This window comes from Dendrobates tinctorius, unplaced genomic scaffold, assembly GCF_039654945.1.
Source record: "Dendrobates tinctorius isolate UK_male_01 unplaced genomic scaffold, ASM3965494v1 ptg000099l, whole genome shotgun sequence".
In the NCBI taxonomy this organism is placed as follows: Eukaryota; Metazoa; Chordata; class Amphibia; order Anura; family Dendrobatidae; genus Dendrobates; species Dendrobates tinctorius.
Genome location: NW_027361767.1, coordinates 6492479 through 6513199, shown reverse-complemented (window position 1 = coordinate 6513199; position 20721 = coordinate 6492479). Strand labels below are relative to the sequence as shown.

General features: G+C 42.4%; 1 protein-coding gene across 1 annotated transcript in view; it reads left to right on the top strand.

Annotated features, from left to right (window-relative positions):
• The first annotated feature begins 305 nt into the window (after positions 1–305).
• Positions 306–20721, top strand: part of TSPAN16 (tetraspanin 16) — a 78424-nt gene continuing 58008 nt past the window's right edge. Inside the window, exons 1-3 of the mRNA XM_073587508.1 lie at positions 306–460; positions 6684–6748; positions 7068–7274. Of these exons, the coding sequence (XP_073443609.1) occupies positions 6692–6748; positions 7068–7274 (264 nt within the window). The 5' untranslated portion in view covers positions 306–460; positions 6684–6691. The remainder of the gene's footprint in view (positions 461–6683; positions 6749–7067; positions 7275–20721) is intronic.

Genomic DNA, 20721 nt, shown 5'->3' with positions numbered 1-20721 from the left:
CTGCTGCCAATCACAGGAGTCAGCAGTCCTGTGGTTTATGAACGGAGCAGACATCACTTCCGGAGCTGGGACAGACCTCCAGAGCAGCGTGCACTGGATCCGCGGGGGTGGCGACGAGCATGCCACTGTTTTTCAATTTTCGCACATCCATGCCTTACATTTTCTTTTTCAATGTCAGGCAACCCCTTTAAATAGAATGTTAGAGAAATGCATGTAGCAGTCCCCCACACGTGGCATCAGTGCCCCTGCACCCAGAATATAAAGGGTTATTCTTCTCCTGTAGGCAGAGACTGCCAGGATTACAGGCAGCGTACGCCGTGTCCCTCCCAGCAGGCAGCTCCCAGGTGAGCAGCTCAGGTGTTCAGCCACCATCAGGCTCCGAGAGGAATCAGAGCAAGTCACCGTCACCTGACAGCAGCAGGCAGCAAGCAGGATTTCAGGAACATATAGATCACACCAGGTAAGTGCCCCCTTCGCACCGGTGCGGGGATTCCTCTGCTTGGTGCCATACAAAATAATATTACTTATAAAACATGCCACCCCACTACCATGGCAGATTGTGTCCTATGCCCTCATCCAAGGGTGGCATTACCCTCTGTGTCTCCCTATAGATAGGAAGCACATAGAAAAAAGGGGATAGATCTGCCCTCATTTTAATGGATCCCTCCATTGCACCCATGTCAATATCATTAAAAGGGTTCTTCGGATGGCGGAAAATGAGTTTGGATGGTTAAAAAGAGGAGTATATAGAACATATGGAGCGAAGTGAGTGGAGAAAGTTTGTGAGGGGAGTATGGAGTGAAATGAGTGGGTTAGAGGGGAGTACATAGTATACATGGAATAAAATGAGTAGGAATGGATAGAGAGATGTATAACACATACGGCATGTAATGAATGAAGATGGGTACAGGGGAGCACTTTGCGCCCTCTAATCTGAGTCCCGATCATCAGTCCCGTATTGATCCCTTTATCCCCCGGGTATATAGCTTGTGTTTTAAGAAAATACTGATGTAATTATAGTTTCCTCCTTTGACTTTCTAGTTTTATTCTATAATATAACATAACATTTTAAAAATAAGTTAGACATTTTATATATTTTATTGTTTTGTTATTGCATTTGTATGTAACTAATTTATTAAACTAGATAATCTGTAACTGTATCTGTTAATGTGTGGGGGACGTTAGCAAAAGTATATAGTACGTACAGTGAAATGAGCGGGAGTGGTTAGGGAAAAAAAGACTTCATGTATAGTGAAATGAGTGGGAGAGGTTAAGGAGAAGAGCACTCAGTATATATAGAGTGAAATGAGTGGGGAGGTTAGGGAGAAGAGCACTCAGTATATATAGAGTGAAATGAGTGGGGAGGTTAGGGAGAAGAGCACTCAGTATATATAGAGTGAAATGAGTGGGAGGTTAGGGAGAAGAGCACTCAGTATATATAGAGTGAAATGAGTGGGAGAGGTTAGGGAGAAGAGCACTCAGTATATATAGAGTGAAATGAGTGGGAAGGTTAGGGAGAAGAGCACTCAGTATATGTAGAGTGAAATGAGTGGGGAGGTTAGGGAGAAGAGCACTCAGTATATATAGAGTGAAATGAGTGGGAGGTTAGGGAGAAGAGCACTCAGTATATATAGAGTGAAATGAGTGGGAGAGGTTAGGGAGAAGAGCACTCAGTATATATAGAGTGAAATGAGTGGGAAGGTTAGGGAGAAGAGCACACTCAGTATATATAGAGTGAAATGAGTGGGAGAGGTTAAGGAGAAGAGCATTCAGTATATATAGAGTGAAATGAGTGGGGAGGTTAGGGAGAAGAGCACTCAGTATATATAGAGTGAAATGAGTGGGGAGGTTAGGGAGAAGAGCACTCAGTATATATAGAGTGAAATGAGTGGGAGGTTAGGGAGAAGAGCACTCAGTATATATAGAGTGAAATGAGTTGGAGAGGTTAGGGAGAAGAGCACTCAGTATATATAGAGTGAAATGAGTGGGAAGGTTAGGGAGAAGAGCACTCAGTATATATAGAGTGAAATGAGTGGGGAGGTTAGGGAGAAGAGCACTCAGTATATATAGAGTGAAATGAGTGGGGAGGTTAGGGAGAAGAGCACTCAGTATACATAGAGTGAAATGAGTGGGGAGGATAGGGAGAAGAGCAGTCAGGATATACAGAGTGAAATGAGTGGGAGAGGTTAGGGAGAAGAGCACTCAGTATATATAGAGTGAAATGAGTGGGAGAGGTTAGGGAGAAGAGCACTCAGTATATATAGAGTGAAATGAGTGGGGAGGTTGGGGAGAAGAGCACTCAGTATATATAGAGTGAAATGAGTGGGGAGGTTAGGGAGAAGAGTACACACTATATATAGAGTGAAATGAGTGGGGAGGTTGGGGAGAAGAGCACTCAGTATATATAGAGTGAAATGAGTGGGGAGGTTAGGGAGAAGAGTACACACTATATATAGAGTGAAATGAGTGGGAGAGGTTAGGGAGAAGAGCACTCAGTATATCTAGAGTGAAATGAGTGGGAGAGGTTAGGGAGAAGAGCACTCAGTATATCTAGAGTGAAATGAGTGGGAGAGGTTAGGGAGACGAGCACTCAGTATATATAGAGTGAAACTAATGGGGGAGGTTAAAGACAAGAATATGCAGCATGTATAGTGAAATGAGTAGGGGTGGTTAGACAGTGTGTGTATAGTGAAATGACTGGACATGGTTACAGAGAGGAGAATATTGTGTGTGTGTGTGTGTGTGTATATATACAGTATATATATATATATATATATATATATATATATTTATTATATATATATATATATATATATATATATATATATATATATATATATAGTATGTGTGTCAGTGTCCAGCTGCAGCAATGAGACTCATGGGTCTTTCCCACCTGGTAATCAAGTACCTGCATGGACTGGATTAGGAGTAAATCCTTCAATAGGAGAACAAAAAGGGAATCCAGCAAGAACTCAGCAAACCAGGGTTGGAGTAAAATGATGCTTTTCTTTATTTCTTCAACAAGGTAAAAAGACGACCCACAAGGATCAGGAACCAGAGTGCATGGCAGAAATAAACGCAAATGGGACTACGCGTTTCGGCGACCTAATCCGCCTTCTTCACAGTCCAAACCTCGGACCGTGAAGAAGGCGGATTAGGTTGCCGAAACGCGTAGTCCCATTTGCGTTTATTTCTGCCATGCACTCTGGTTCCTGATCCTTGTGGGTCGTCTTTTTACCTTGTTGAAGAAATAAAGAAAAGCATCATTTTACTCCAACCTTGGTTTGCTGAGTTCTTGCTGGATTCCCTTTTTGTTCTCATATATATATATATATATATATATATATATATATATATATATATATATATATATATATATATATTAAAATGAGTGGGAGAGGGTAGAGAGAAGAGTATGCATTCATGTACACTTTATATTCATATAAGGAAGATGAGAAAATCCCGGTATATTCCAATACGTATTTGCACAAAAACTGGAAAATCCAGAATGGCGTTGTAATATCACACATCCGCTCAGTATATAAATACAGCGCTCTCATCTGCCAGGGCTCCGAACACAGAGCCCTCTGTATCGGCAATAAAAGACGCATTTTGGGCTCGATCACTTGCGATTTTGCATATCTATGTCGTAATTTGCCTTTTAGAAACGTGTCAAATGCAAAAATGTTCATATCCTTCATCTTTTAAGCAAACAAAGCCGAAACCTTTTCAGTGTGCCCTTGTAGCACCTTGTGACGACAGTGCAGACTGTAGCTGGTGGCATCGCTCAGAGGTCACACATTTACCAGGCTCCTCTATGGGTTACACATTCAGAATCTGGGCCATCAATGATTTAGTGGCATCTGTCAATCATAAACTGTAAGTTAACAAGTTTAAATGACTTTGGTCAGATTCGGCCTAACACCGTGCACGCGCCTGGGAATGGCGGAACTACGGTACCCGCATAACCAGCCACGATGACTAGGCATGAGCCATGGTGCCCCAATGGCCGCCACATTTCCTTCTATCCCCAGTTGTTAACCTTTTAGTTACACCTTAGCAATGTACCCAGTAGACACAACAGCACCTCCAGCAACAGCCACCGTACCTCCTTAAGAGGCACAGTACCCCAGTAACAACCACAATGGCCCCATTACAAGCAACAGTGCCTCCAGCAACAATGACAGTACCTCATTAAGAGCCACAGTACCCCAGTAACAGCCACAATGGCTCCAGTACACACAACAGTACCTCATCAAGAGACAGAGTACTCAAGTACAACTCTTGTAACACCCAAAATACCCCAGTAAACACAATAGTGCCTCCAGTAACAGCCACAGTACCCCAGAAACACCTGCAAAGCCCCCAGTACACCCAACAGCACCTCCAGTAACAACCACAGTACCTCATTTTGAGCCACAGTAACAGCCACCAGGGCCAGCGTTAGGGGCAGGCAGCCCAGGCAGCTGCCTAGGGCCCCCGCTCCCCCAAAGGCCCCCAGCTAGCGGCACATCACGCAGCTGCTATGGGGCCCGTGAGGCAGAGGGCCCACCTGCCGTCAGCGCCCACTCCCCGGCCGCCGCGTTGAACTGTAGCGGCGTCTTGGATGCCGGTACAGTTCAAAGCAATGATGGAGGAGAGAGCGTCAGCTGACACTCCCTCTCACACACTCACTGTGTGCCAGGCAGAGCAGGAGACAGGATGCAGCCGGGAGCAGCGTGCGCACGAGGAAAGGTGAGGAGTGGGATTTTTATGTAACAGTACTGGACTGTGGGGCAATTCTCTGGGGGGGGCGGGCGAGAGATGCAGGCAGTGCTGTATACCATGATTCTGTGCTGTTCTATGTGGGGCTGTGCTGTATACCATGGGCCTGTGCTGTATACCATGGGGGGGCTGTGCTGTATACCATGGGCCTGCACTATATACCATGTGGGGCTGTGCTATATACCATGTGGTGCTGTGCTGTATGCCATGTGGGGCTGTGCTGTATACCATGTGGTGCTGTGCTGTATACCATTGGGGGCTTTATTATACTTTATGAGGGGGCTACATTATATTCTATTGGGGCTGCATTATACTATATGAGGAGGGCTACATTGTATTCTATGGAGGGGCTACATTATACTATATAAGGGGCTGCCATATATTCTATGGAGGGGCTGCATTATATTATATGAGGGGGGCTGCATTATATTCTATGGTGGTTACATTATATTCGGTGGGGTGGCTGCATTATACTATAAGAGGGGGGCTGCATTATATTCTATGGGGGTTACATTATATTGTATGGTGGGGCTGCATTACACTCTGTGGGGTGGCTGCATTATGCTCTATTGGGTGGCTGCATTATACTATATGTGGGCTGTATTATACTGTATACTGTATCGAGGACTATGGGGAATACATTATACTATATGAAGAACTAAGGGGTGCATTATACTATGGGAAGTGAATTGTACTACATGGATGACTGGAGGTGTATTATACTATATGGAGCACTATGAGGAGTGTATTATACTATATGGAGGACAGAGCAGTGTATTTTAATATATGGAGGAGAATATTATATTATATGGAGGACTGAGTGTATTTTAATATATGGTGGGCTATGAGGAGTGTGTTATACTATATGGAGGACTGAGGAGTGTATTATACTATATGGAGGACTATGGGGCACATTATATTATATGGAGGACTATGGGGTATAAACTGTAGATGTGCTGCTGATAACATGATACTCTATGGGGACAGATTGATCCATTAGTGATCGTTCTGTCCCCATCATTCTTTCTCAGGCAGTGGAAAGAGGCCAGGAAACAAGTGTTGAATGACTTCAATATTGTCGCTCACACTCATTTAGCGGCCTGAACTCAAAGCACGTAAATACAATCGAAATGCTTCTGTGTGATGTGCAATATGTTAGCATTTGGGGCCCTATTTTAAACTTTGCCTAGGGCCCCACTTTGCCTAAAACCGGCCCTGACAGCCACAGAACCCCTGTAACACGCAAAATACCCCCGGTACACCGAATGGCACCTCCCATAAGAGCCCCAGTACCCCAGTAGCACCCACAGTCCCTTCTCGCAGTCCCTCTGGACCTGTGCCTCCTCTCTAGAGTGGGACACACAGTGTAGCAGGGGTATATAGCAGCATGTCAAACATACTGTTTCAGCTCAGTGACCTTCATATTCTCCGGCTCGGTGAAGGTTTTCACTCTTGGCCGCGTTTTGTTTTTTTTGGCTACATGTTTATACAATGATAGTTTCCCTGGAAGCAGTGAGCTGCTCCCTGCGTATCAGTAATTAGAGCAGAGGAAGTGTACCTAGCTATTGTGTGTAGTGTAAGCCAGGCGCCATGACAGGGACACCATGAGATTATGGAAAAAGGGCGCCACCCACATCTACAGGAGGTGCCTGGTATTGCACTTCGGCCGCTTTCAAGTGAAAAGAGCTGAGCTGCAGTACCGCACAGTGGCCATAGACAAGAGTGGCGCTGTTTCTAAAGAAAAAAACATCAGAAATTAGAAATGACCCCAAAATCATTCATGTCCACGTCGCACTCACAAGAACCCAGGGAGCTGAGATGCGAGGAGCTGTCTGAGGGCTTCATACTCGGCCCAAATAAGCAATAATTACACAATATAGCCATCTGAAATCAATGTTTTTGTGTTTTTTTTCCCTTAGAACCAAAAATGAGCTGCTTTTCGTTCCTAAAAACTATGATGTTCATATTCAACGGCATCATCTTCGTAAGTATCTTATAATTGGCTTGATATGTGGAAACCATCAACAAGCAGGCAGATTGCAGATTTTCTTTCTTCTAATTATGGCTTTTATATACACACAGATTTTAATCTTTTTAGGCTCTTAGGGTCCACAGAGGGGGTCACCCTATCTATCTATTTATCTCTCTATCCCATATTTTACATAGTTCCCCCAACATGGCTGCCAACTCTTCTGCACATTCAAAAAACCTGATCCAAACATCTGTGTGGTATTAACTCCAAAGAAATCACAAAATATTGTTTAAATGTATTCTATAGCTCCATGTATTTTATCTGCTTGCAGCTGGGGGGCACCGCTGTGCTGGGTATCGGAATCTGGGTGAAGGTGGATGGAGGGTCCTTCCTCAGGATCCTTGGCTCAGCCGCACCACAACTAATGCAGGTGGTAAATGTAGGTTATCTGTGTATGGCTGTGGGAGGATTCCTTATAATCATGGGGTTCCTCGGCTGCTGTGGAGCTGTGAAAGAAAGCCGATGTATGTTAATGCTGGTAAGTCCAAAAACCACTGCTATATCTCCCCCCTATTACCACATATATCCTCCCTATATCTCCCCCTATTACCCCATGTAATCTCCCTATATCTCCTCCTATTACTCCATATATCCTTCCTATATCTCCCCCTATTACTCCATATATCCTCCCTATATCTCCCCCTATTACCCCATATATCCTCCCTAGATCTCCTCCTATTACTCCATATATCCTCTCTATATCTCCTCCTATTGCTCCATATATCCTCCCTATATCTCCTCCTATTACCCCATGTATCCTCCCTATATCTCCCCCTATTACCCCATATATCCTCCCTATATCGCCTCCTATTACTCCATATATCCTCCCTATATCTCCTTTTATTACTCCATATATCCTCTCTATATCTCCTCCTATTGATCCATATATCCTCCCTATATCTCCTCCTATTACCCCATATATCCTACCTATATCTTCCACTATTACCCCATATATCCTCCCTATATCTCCCCCTATTACCCCATATATCCTCTCTATATCTCCTCCTATTGCTCCATATATCCTCCCTATATCTCCTCCTATTACCCCATATATCCTCCCTATATCTCCCCCTATTACCCCATATATCCTCCCTATATCTCCTCCTATTACTCCATATATCCTCCCTATATCTCCTCTTATTACTCCATATATCCTCTCTATATCTCCTGCTATTGCTCCATATATCCTCCCCATATCTCCTCCTATTACCCCATATATCCTACCTATATCTCCCCCTATTACCCCATATATCCTCCCTATATCTCCTCCTATTACCCCATATATCCTCCCTATATCTCCTCCTATTACTTCATATATCCTCCCTATATCTCCTCCTATTACCCCATATATCCTCCCTATATCTCCCCCTATTACCCCATATATCCTCCCTATATCTCCCCCTATTACCCCATATATCCTCCCTATATCTCCTCCTATTACTCCATATATCCTCCCTATATCTCCTCCTATTACCCCATATATCCTACCTATATCTCCGCCTATTACCCCATATATCCTCCCTATATCTCCTTCTATTACCCCATATATCCTCCCTATATCTCCTCCTATTACTCCATATATCCTCCCTATATCTCCTCCTATTACCCCATATATCCTACCTATATCTCCCCCTATTACCCCATATATCCTCCCTATATCTCCCCCTATTACCCCATATATCCTCCCTATATCTCCTCCTATTACTCCATATAACCTCCCTATAACTCCTCTTATTACTCCATATATCCTCTCTATATCTCCTCCTATTGCTCCATATATCCTCCCCATATCTCCTCCTATTACCCCATATATCCTACCTATATCTTCCCCTATTACCCAATATTTCCTCCCTATATCTCCTCCTATTACTCCATATATCCTCCCTATATCTCCTCTTATTACTCCATATATCCTCCCTATATCTCCTCCTATTACTCCATATATCCTCCCTATATCTCCTCCTATTACTCCATATATCCTCCCCTATATCTCCTCTTATTACTCCATATATCCTCCCTATATCTCCTCCTATTACTCCATATATCCTCCTTATATCTCCTTCTTACTCTATATATCCTCCCTATATCTCCTATTACTCCATATATCCTCCCTATATCTCCTCCTATTACTCAATATATCCTCCCTATATATCCTCATATTACCCGATATATCCTCCCTTTATCTCCTCCTATTACTCCATATATCCTCCCTATATATCCTCATATTACCCCATATATCCCCCTATATCTCCTCCTATTACTCCATATATCCTCCCTCTATCTCCTCTTATTACTCCATATATCCTCCCTATATATCCTCATATTACCCCATATATCCCCCTATATCTCCTCCTATTACTCCATATATCCTCCCTCTATCTCCTCATATTACTCCATATATCCTGCCTATATCTCCCCCTATTACCCCATATATCCTCCCTATATCTCCTATTACCCCATATATCCTCTCTCTATCTCCTATTACTCCATATATCCTCCCTATATCTCCCCCTATTACCCCATATATCCTCCCTATATCTCCTCCTATTACTCCATATATCCTCCCTATATCTCCTCCTATTACCCAATATATCCTCCCTATATCTCCCCCTATTTCTCAATACATCCTCCCTGTATCTCCTCCTATTACTCCATATATCCTCCCTATATCTCCCCCTATTACTCCATATATCCTCCCTATATCTCTTCCTATTACCCCATATATCCTCCCTATATCTCCTCGTATTACTCCATATATCCTCCCTATATCTCCTATTACTCCATATATCCTCCCTATATCTCCTCCTATTACTCCATATATCCTCCCTATATCTCCTATTACTCCATATATCCTCCCTATATCTCCCCCTATTACTCCATATATCCTCCCTATATCTCCTATTACTCCATATATCCTCCCTATATCTCCCCCTATTACTCCATATATCCTCCCTATATCTCCTCTTACTCCATATATCCTCCCTATATCTCCTCCTATTACTCCACATATCCTCCCTATATCTCCTCCTATTACTCCATATATCCTTCCTATATCTCCTCCTGTTACCCCATATATCTTCCCTATATCTCCATATATCCTCCCTATATCTCCCCCTATTACTCCATTTATCCTCCCTATATCTCCTCCTATTACTCCATATATCCTTCCTATATCTCCCCCTATTTCTCCATACATCCTCCCTGTATCTCCTATTACCCCATATATCCTCCCTATATCTCCTCCTATTACCCCATATCTCCTCCCTATATCTCCTCCTAGTACTCCATATCTCCTCCCTATATCTCCTCCTATTACTCCATATCTCCTCTCTATATCTCCTCCTATTACTCCATATATCCTCCCTCTATCTCCTCCTATTACTCCATATATCCTCCCTCTATTTCCTCCTATTACCCCATATATCCTCCCTATATCTCCTCTTATTACTCCATATATCCTCTCTATATCTCCTCCTATTGCTCCATATATCCTCCCTATATCTCCTCCTATTACCCCATATATCCTCCCTATATCTCCCCCTATTACCCCATATATCCTCCCTATATCTCCTCCTATTACTCCATATATCCTCCCTATATCTCCTCTTATTACTCCATATATCCTCTCTATATCTCCTCCTATTGCTCCATATATCCTCCCCATATCTCCTCCTATTACCCCATATATCCTACCTATATCTTGCCCTATTACCCCATATATCCTCCCTATATCTCCTCCTATTACTCCATATATCATCACCTATATCTCCTCTTATTACTCAATATATCCTCCCTATTACCCCATATATCCTCCCAATATCTCCCCCATTACTCCATATATCCTCCCTATATATCCTCATATTACCCGATATATCCTCCCTTTATCTCCTCCTATTACTCCATATATCCTCCTTATATCTCCTCCTATTACACCATATATCCTCCCTATATATCCTCATATTACCCCATATATCCCACTATATCTCCTCCTATTACTCCATATATCCTCCCTCTATCTCCACTTATTACTCCATATATCCTCCCTATATATCCTCATATTACCCCATATATCCCCCTATATCTCCTCCTATTACTCCATATATCCTCCCTCTATCTCCTCTTATTACTCCATATATCCTGCCTATATCTCCCCCTATTACCCCATATATCCTCCCTATATCTCCTATTACCCCATATATCCTCTCTCTATCTCCTATTACTCCATATAGCCTCCCTATATCTCCCCCTATTACCCCATATATCCTCCCTATATCTCCTATTACTCCATATATCCTCCCTATATCTCCTCCTATTACTCCATATATCCTCCCTATATCTCATCCTATTACCCAATATATCCTCCCTATATCTCCACCTATTTCTCAATACATCCTCCCTGTATCTCCTCCTATTACCCCATATATCCTCCCTATATCTCCCCCATTACTCCATATATCCTCCCTATATCTCCTCCTATTACTCCATATATCCTCCCTATATCTCCTATTACTCCATATATCCTCCCTATATCTCCCCCTATTACTCCATATATCCTACCTATATCTCCTCCTATTACTCAATATATCCTCCCCATATCTCCCCCTATTGCTCCATATATCCTCCCTATATCTCCTATTACTCCATATATCCTCCCTATATCTCCTCCTATTACTCCATATATCCTCCCTATATCTCCTCCTATTACTCCATATATCCTTCCTATATCTCCTCCTGTTACCCCACATATCCTCCCTATATCTACATATATCCTCCCTATATCTCCTCCTATTACTCCATATATCCTGCCTATATCTCCCCCTATTTCTCCATACATCCTCCCTGTATCTCCTATTACCCCATATATCCTCCCTATATCTCCTCCTATTACCCCATATCTCCTCCCTATATCTCCTCCTAGTACTCCATATCTCGTCCCTATATCTCCTCCTAATACTCCATATCTCCTCTCTATATCTCCTATTACTCCATATATCCTCCCTCTATCTCCTCCTATTACCCCATATATCCTCCCTCTATTTCCTCCTATTACCCCATATATCCTCCCTCTATCTCCTCCTATTACCCCATATCTCCTCCCTATATTTCCTCCTATTACGTCATATATCCTCCTTATATCTCCTCCTATTACGCCATATATCCTCTCTATATCTCCTCCTATTACTCCATATATCCTCCCTATATCTCCCCCTATTTCTCCATACATCCTCCCTGTATCTCCTATTACCCCATATATCCTCCCTATATCTCCTCCTAGTACTCCATATCTCCTCCCTATATCTCCTCCTATTACCCCATATCTCCTCCCTATATTTCCTCCTATTACGTCATATATCCTCCTTATATCTCCTCCTATTACGCCATATATCCTCTCTATATCTCCTCCTATTACTCCATATATCCTCACTATATCTCCCCCTATTTCTCCATACATCCTCCCTGTATCTCCTATTACCCCATATATCCTCCCTCTATCTCCTCCTATTACCCCATATCTCCTCCCTATATCTCCTCCTAGTACTCCATATCTCCTCTCTATATCTCCTCCTATTACTCCATATATCCTCCTTATATCTCCTCCTATTACGCCATATATCCTCCCTATATCTCCTCCTATTACCCCATGTATCCTCCGTATATCTCCCCCTATTACTCCATATATCCTCCCTATATCTCCTCCTATTGCTCCATATATCCTCCCTAATATCTCCCCCTATTACTCTATATATCCTCCCTATATCTCCCCCTATTACGCCATATATCCTCCCTATATCTCCCCCTATTACTCCATATATCCTCCCTATATCTCCCCCTATTACTCCCTATATCCTCCCTATATCTCCTCCTATTACCCCATATATCCTCTCTATATCTCCCCCAATTACGCCATATATCCTCCCTATATCTCCCCCTATTACTCCATATATCCTCCCTATATCTCTTCCTATTACTCCATATCTCCTCCCTATATCTCCTCCTATTACTCCATATATCCTCCCTATATCTCCTCCTATTACCCCATATATCCTCCCTATATCTCCTCCTATTACACCATCTCTCCTCCTTATATCTTCTCCTATTACTCCATATATCCTCCCTATATCTCCTCCTATTGCCCCATATCTCCTCCCTATATCTCCTCCTAATACTCCATATATCCTCCCTATATCTCCTCCTATTACTCCATATATCCTCCCTATATCTCCTCCTATTACCCCATATCTCCTCCCTATATCTCCTCCTATTGCTCCATATATCCTCCCTCTATCTCCTCCTATTACCCCATATATCCTCCCTCTATTTCCTCATATTACCCCATATATCCTCCCTCTATCTCCTCCTATTACCCCATATCTCCTCCCTATATTTCCTCCTATTACGTCATATATCCTCCTTATATCTCCTCCTATTACTCCATATATCCTCCCTATATCTCCCCCTATTTCTCCATACATCCTCCCTGTATCTCCTATTACCCCATATATCCTCCCTCTATCTCCTCCTATTACCCCATATCTCCTCCCTATATCTCCTCCTAGTACTCCATATCTCCTCCCTATATCTCCTCCTATTACTCCATATATCCTCCCTATATCTCCTCCTATTACTCCATATATCCTCCCTATATCTCCTCCTATTACTCCATATATCCTCCCTCTATCTCCTCCTATTACCCCATATCTCCTCCCTATATCTCCTCCTAGTACTCCATATCTCCTCCCTATATCTCCTCCTAGTACTCCATATCTCCTCCCTATATCTCCTCCTATTACTCCATATATCCTCCCTATATCTCCCCCTATTACTCCATTTATCTTCCCTATATCTCCTCCTATTACTCCATATATCCTTCCTATATCTCCCCCTATTTCTCCATACATCCTCCCTGTATCTCCTATTACCCCATATATCCTCCCTATATCTCCTAATATTACCCCATATCTCCTCCCTATATCTCCTCCTAGTACTCCATATTTCCTCCCTGTATCTCCTCCTATTACTCCATATCTCCTCTCTATATCTCCTATTACTCCATATATCCTCCCTCTATCTCCTCCTATTACCCCATATATCCTCCCTCTATTTCCTCCTATTACCCCATATATCCTCCCTCTATCTCCTCCTATTACCCCATATCTCCTCCCTATATTTCCTCCTATTACGTCATATATCCTCCTTATATCTCCTCCTATTACGCCATATATCCTCTCTATATCTCCTCCTATTACTCCATATATCCTCCCTATATCTCCCCCTATTTCTCCATACATCCTCCCTGTATCTCCTATTACCCCATATATCCTCCCTATATCTCCTCCTAGTACTCCATATCTCCTCCCTATATCTCCTCCTATTACTCCATATCTCCTCTCTATATCTCCTCCTATTACTCCATATATCCTCCTTCTATCTCCTCCTATTACCCCATATATCCTCCCTCTATTTCCTCCTATTACCCCATATATCCTCCCTCTATCTCCTCCTATTACCCCATATCTCCTCCCTATATTTCCTCCTATTACGTCATATATCCTCCTTATATCTCCTCCTATTACGCCATATATCCTTTCTATATCTCCTCCTATTACTCCATATATCCTCCCTATTTCTCCCCCTATTTCTCCATACATCCTCCCTGTATCTCCTATTACCCCATATATCCTCCCTCTATCTCCTCCTATTACCCCATATCTCCTCCCTATATCTCCTCCTAGTATTCCATATCTCCTCTCTATATCTCCTCCTATTACTCCATATATCCTCCTTATATCTCCTCCTATTACGCCATATATCCTCCGTATATCTTCTACTATTACTCCATATATCCTCCCTATATCTCCCCCTATTACTCCATATATCCTCCCTATATCTCCTCCTATTGCTCCATATATCCTCCCTAATATCTCCCCCTATTACTCTATATATCCTCCCTATATCTCCCCCTATTATGCCATATATCCTCCCTATATCTCCCCCTATTACTCCATACATCCTCCCTATATCTCCCCCTATTACTCCCTATATCCTCCCTATATCTCCTCCTATTACCCCATATATCCTCTCTATATCTCCCCCTATTACTCCATATATCCTCCCTATATCTCTTCCTATTACTCCATATCTCCTCCCTATATCTCCTCCTATTACCCATATATCCTCCCTATATCTCCTCCTATTACCCCATATCTCCTCCCTATATCTTCTCCTATTACTCCATATATCCTCCCTATATCTCCTCCTATTGCCCCATATATCCTCCCTATATCTCCTCCTATTACCCCATATCTCCTCCCTATATCTCCTCCTATTACTCCATATATCCTCCCTCTATCTCCTCCTATTACCCCATATATCCTCCCTCTATTTCTTCCTATTACCCCATATATCCTCCCTCTATCTCCTCCTATTACCCCATATCTCCTCCCTATATTTACTCCTATTACGTCATATATCCTCCTTATATCTCCTCCTATTACGCCATATATCCTCTCTATATCTCCTCCTGTTACTCCATATATCCTCCCTATATCTCCCCCTATTTCTCCATACATCCTCCCTGTATCTCCTATTACCCCATATATCCTCCCTCTATCTCCTCCTATTACCCCATATCTCCTCCCTTTATCTCCTCCTAGTACTCCATATCTCCTCCCTATATCTCCTCCTATTGCTCCATATATCCTCCTTATATCTCCTCCTATTACGCCATATATCCTCCCTATATCTCCTCCTATTACCCCATGTATCCTCCGTATATCTCCTCCTATTACTCCATATATCCTCCCTAAATCTCCTCCTATTACTCCATATATCCTCCCTATATCTCCTCCTATTACTCCATATATCCTTCCTATATCTCCTCCTGTTACCCCACATATCCTCCCTATATCTCCATATATCCTCCCTATATCTCCCCCTATTACTCCATTTATCCTCCCTATATCTCCTCCTATTACTCCATATATCCTTCCTATATCTCCCCCTATTTCTCCATACATCCTCCCTGTATCTCCTATTACCCCATATATCCTCCCTATATCTCCTCCTATTACCCCATATCTCCTCCCTATATCTCCTCCTAGTACTCCATATCTCCTCCCTATATCTCCTCCTATTACTCCATATCTCCTCTCTTTATCTCCTATTACTCCATATATCCTCCCTCTATCTCCTCCTATTACCCCATATATCCTCCCTCTATTTCCTCCTATTACCCCATATATCCTCCCTCTATCTCCTCCTATTACCCCATATATCCTCCCTATATTTCCTCCTATTACATCATATATCCTCCTTATATCTACTCCTATTACGCCATATATCCTCTCTATATCTCCTCCTATTACTCCATATATCCTCCCTATATCTCCCCCTTTTTCTCCATACATCCTCCCTGTATCTCCTATTACCCCATATATCCTCCCTATATCTCCTCCTATTACCCCATATCTCCTCCCTATATCTCCTCCTAGTACTCCATATCTCCTCCCTATATCTCCTCCTATTACTCCATATCTCCTCTCTATATCTCATATTACTCCATATATCCTCCCTCTATCTCCTCCTATTACCCCATATATCCTCCCTCTATTTCCTCCTATTACCCCATATATCCTCCCTCTATCTCCTCCTATTACCCCATATCTCCTCCCTATATTTCCTCCTATTACGTCATATATCCTCCTTATATTTCCTCCTATTACGCCATATATCCTCTCTATATCTCCTCCTATTACTCCATATATCCTCCCTATATCTCCCCCTATTTCTCCATACATCCTCCCTGTATCTCCTATTACCCCATATATCCTCCCTATATCTCCTCCTAGTACTCCATATCTCCTCCCTATATCTCCTCCTATTACCCCATATCTCCTCCCTATATTTCCTCCTATTACGTCATATATCCTCCTTATATCTCCTCCTGTTACGCCATATATCCTCTCTATATCTCCTCCTATTACTCCATATATCCTCACTATATCTCCCCCTATTTCTCCATACATCCTCCCTGTATCTCCTATTACCCCATATATCCTCCCTCTATCTCCTCCTATTACCCCATATCTCCTCCCTATATCTCCTCCTAGTACTCCATATCTCCTCTCTATATCTCCTCCTATTACTCCATATATCCTCCTTATATCTCCTCCTATTACGCCATATATCCTCCCTATATCTCCTCCTATTACCCCATGTATCCTCCGTATATCTCCCCCTATTACTCCATATATCCTCCCTATATCTCCTCATATTGCTCCATATATCCTCCCTAATATCTCCCCCTATTACTCTATATATCCTCCCTATATCTCCCCCTATTACGCCATATATCCTCCCTATATCTCCCCCTATTACTCCATATATCCTCCCTATATCTCCCCCTATTACTCCCTATATCTCCTCCTATTACCCCATATATCCTCTCTATATCTACCCCAATTACGCCATATATCCTCCCTATATCTCCCCCTATTACTCCATATATCCTCCCTATATCTCTTCCTATTACTCCATATCTCCTCCCTATATCTCCTCCTATTACTCCATATATCCTCCCTATATCTCCTCCTATTACCCCATATATCCTCCCTATATCTCCTCCTATTACCCCATATCTCCTCCTTATATCTTCTCCTATTACTCCATATATCCTCCCTATATCTCCTCCTATTGCCCCATATCTCCTCCCTATATCTCCTCCTAATACTCCATATATCCTCCCTATATCTCCTCCTATTACTCCATATATCCTCCCTATATCTCCTCCTATTACCCCATATCTCCTCCCTATATCTCTTCCTATTACTCCATATATCCTCCCTCTATCTCCTCCTATTACCCCATATATCCTCCCTCTATTTCCTCCTATTACCCCATATATCCTCCCTCTATCTCCTCCTATTACCCCATATCTCCTCCCTATATTTCCTCCTATTACGTCATATATCCTCCTTATATCTCCTCCTATTACGCCATATATCCTCTCTATATCTCCTCCTATTACTCGATATATCCTCCCTATATCTCCCCCTATTTCTCCATACATCCTCCCTGTATCTCCTATTACCCCATATATCCTCCCTCTATCTCCTCCTATTACCCCATATCTCCTCCCTATATCTCCTCCTAGTACTCCATATCTCCTCCCTATATCTCCTCCTATTACTCCATATATCCTCCCTATATCTCCTCCTATTACTCCATATATCCTCCCTATATCTCCTATTACTCCATATATCCTTCCTATATCTCCTCCTGTTACCCCACATATCCTCCCTATATCTCCCCCTATTACTCCATTTATCTTCCCTATATCTCCTCCTATTACTCCATATATCCTTCCTATATCTCCCCCTATTTCTCCATACATCCTCCCTGTATCTCCTATTACCCCATATATCCTCCCTATATCTCCTAATATTACCCCATATCTCCTCCCTATATCTCCTCCTAGTACTCCATATTTCCTCCCTGTATCTCCTATTACTCCATATATCCTCTCTATATCTCCTATTACTAAATATATCCTCTCTCTATCTCCTCCTATTACCCCATATATCCTCCCTCTATTTCCTCCTATTACCCCATATATCCTCCCTCTATCTCCTCCTATTACCCCATATCTCCTCCCTATATTTCCTCCTATTACGTCATATATCCTCCTTATATCTCCTCCTATTACGCCATATATCCTCTCTATATCTCCTCCTATTACTCCATATATCCTCCCTATATCTCCCCCTATTTCTCCATACATCCTCCCTGTATCTCCTATTACCCCATATATCCTCCCTATATCTCCTCCTAGTACTCCATATCTCCTCCCTATATCTCCTCCTATTACTCCATATCTCCTCTCTATATCTCCTCCTATTACTCCATATATCCTCCTTCTATCTCCTCCTATTACCCCATATATCCTCCCTCTATTTCCTCCTGTTACCCCATATATCCTCCCTCTATCTCCTCCTATTACCCCATATCTCCTCCCTATATTTCCTCCTATTACGTCATATATCCTCCTTATATCTCCTCCTATTACGCCATATATCCTTTCTATATCTCCTCCTATTACTCCATATATCCTCCCTATTTCTCCCCCTATTTCTCCATACATCCTCCCTGTATCTCCTATTACCCCATATATCCTCCCTCTATCTCCTCCTATTACCCCATATCTCCTCCCTATATCTCCTCCTAGTATTCCATATCTCCTCTCTATATCTCCTCCTATTACTCCATATATCCTCCTTATATCTCCTCCTATTACGCCATATATCCTCCGTATATCTCCTCCTATTACTCCATATATCCTCCCTATATCTCCCCCTATTACTCCATATATCCTCCCTATATCTCCTCCTATTGCTCCATATATCCTCCCTAATATCTCCCCCTATTACTCTATATATCCTCCCTATATCTCCCCCTATTATGCCATATATCCTCCCTATATCTCCCCCTATTACTCCATATATCCTCCCTATATCTCCCCCTATTACTCCCTATATCCTCCCTATATCTCCTCCTATTACCCCATATATCCTCTCTATATCTCCCCCTATTACTCCATATATCCTCCCTATATCTCTTCCTATTACTCCATATCTCCTGCCTATATCTCCTCCTATTACCCCATATATCCTCCCTATATCTCCTCCTATTACCCCATATCTCCTCCCTATATCTTCTCCTATTACTCCATATATCCTCCCTATATCTCCTCCTATTGCCCCATATCTCCTCCCTATATCTCCTCCTATTACTCCATATATCCTCCCTATATCTCCTCCTATTACTCCATATATCCTCTCCTATATCTCCTCCTATTACCCCATATATCTTCCCTATATCTCCTCCTATTACTCCATATATCCTCCCTATATCTCCTCCTATTACCCCATATCTCCTCCCTATATCTCCTCCTATTACTCCATATATCCTCCCTCTATCTCCTCCTATTACCCCATATATCCTCCCTCTATTTCCTCCTATTACCCCATATATCCTCCCTCTATCTCCTCCTATTACCCCATATCTCCTCCCTATATTTACTCCTATTACGTCATATATCCTCCTTATATCTCCTCCTATTACGCCATATATCCTCTCTATATCTCCTCCTATTACTCCATATATCCTCCCTATATCTCCCCCTATTTCTCCATACATCCTCCCTGTATCTCCTATTACCCCATATATCCTCCCTCTATCTCCTCCTATTACCCCATATCTCCTCCTTTTATCTCCTCCTAGTACTCCATATCTCCTCCCTATATCTCCTCCTATTGCTCCATATATCCTCCTTATATCTCCTCCTATTACGCCATATATCCTCCCTATATCTCCTCCTATTACCCCATGTATCCTCCGTATATCTCCTCCTATTACTCCATATATCCTCCCTATATCTCCTCCTATTACTCCATATATCCTTCCTATATCTCCTCCTGTTACCCCACATATCCTCCCTATATCTCCATATATCCTCCCTATATCTCCCCCTATTACTCCCTTTATCCTCCCTATATCTCCTCCTATTACTCCATATATCCTTCCTATATCTCCCCCTATTTCTCCATACATCCTCCCTGTATCTCCTATTACCCCATATATCCTCCCTATATCTCCTCCTATTGCCCCATATCTCCTCCCTATATCTCCTCCTAGTACTCCATATCTCCTCCCTATATCTCCTCCTATTACTCCATATCTCCTCTCTTTATCTCCTATTACTCCATATATCCTCCCTCTATCTCCTCCTATTACCCCATATATCCTCCCTCTATTTCCTCCTATTACCCCATATATCCTCCCTCTATCTCCTCCTATTACCCCATATATCCTCCCTATATTTCCTCCTATTACATCATATATCCTCCTTATATCTACTCCTATTACGC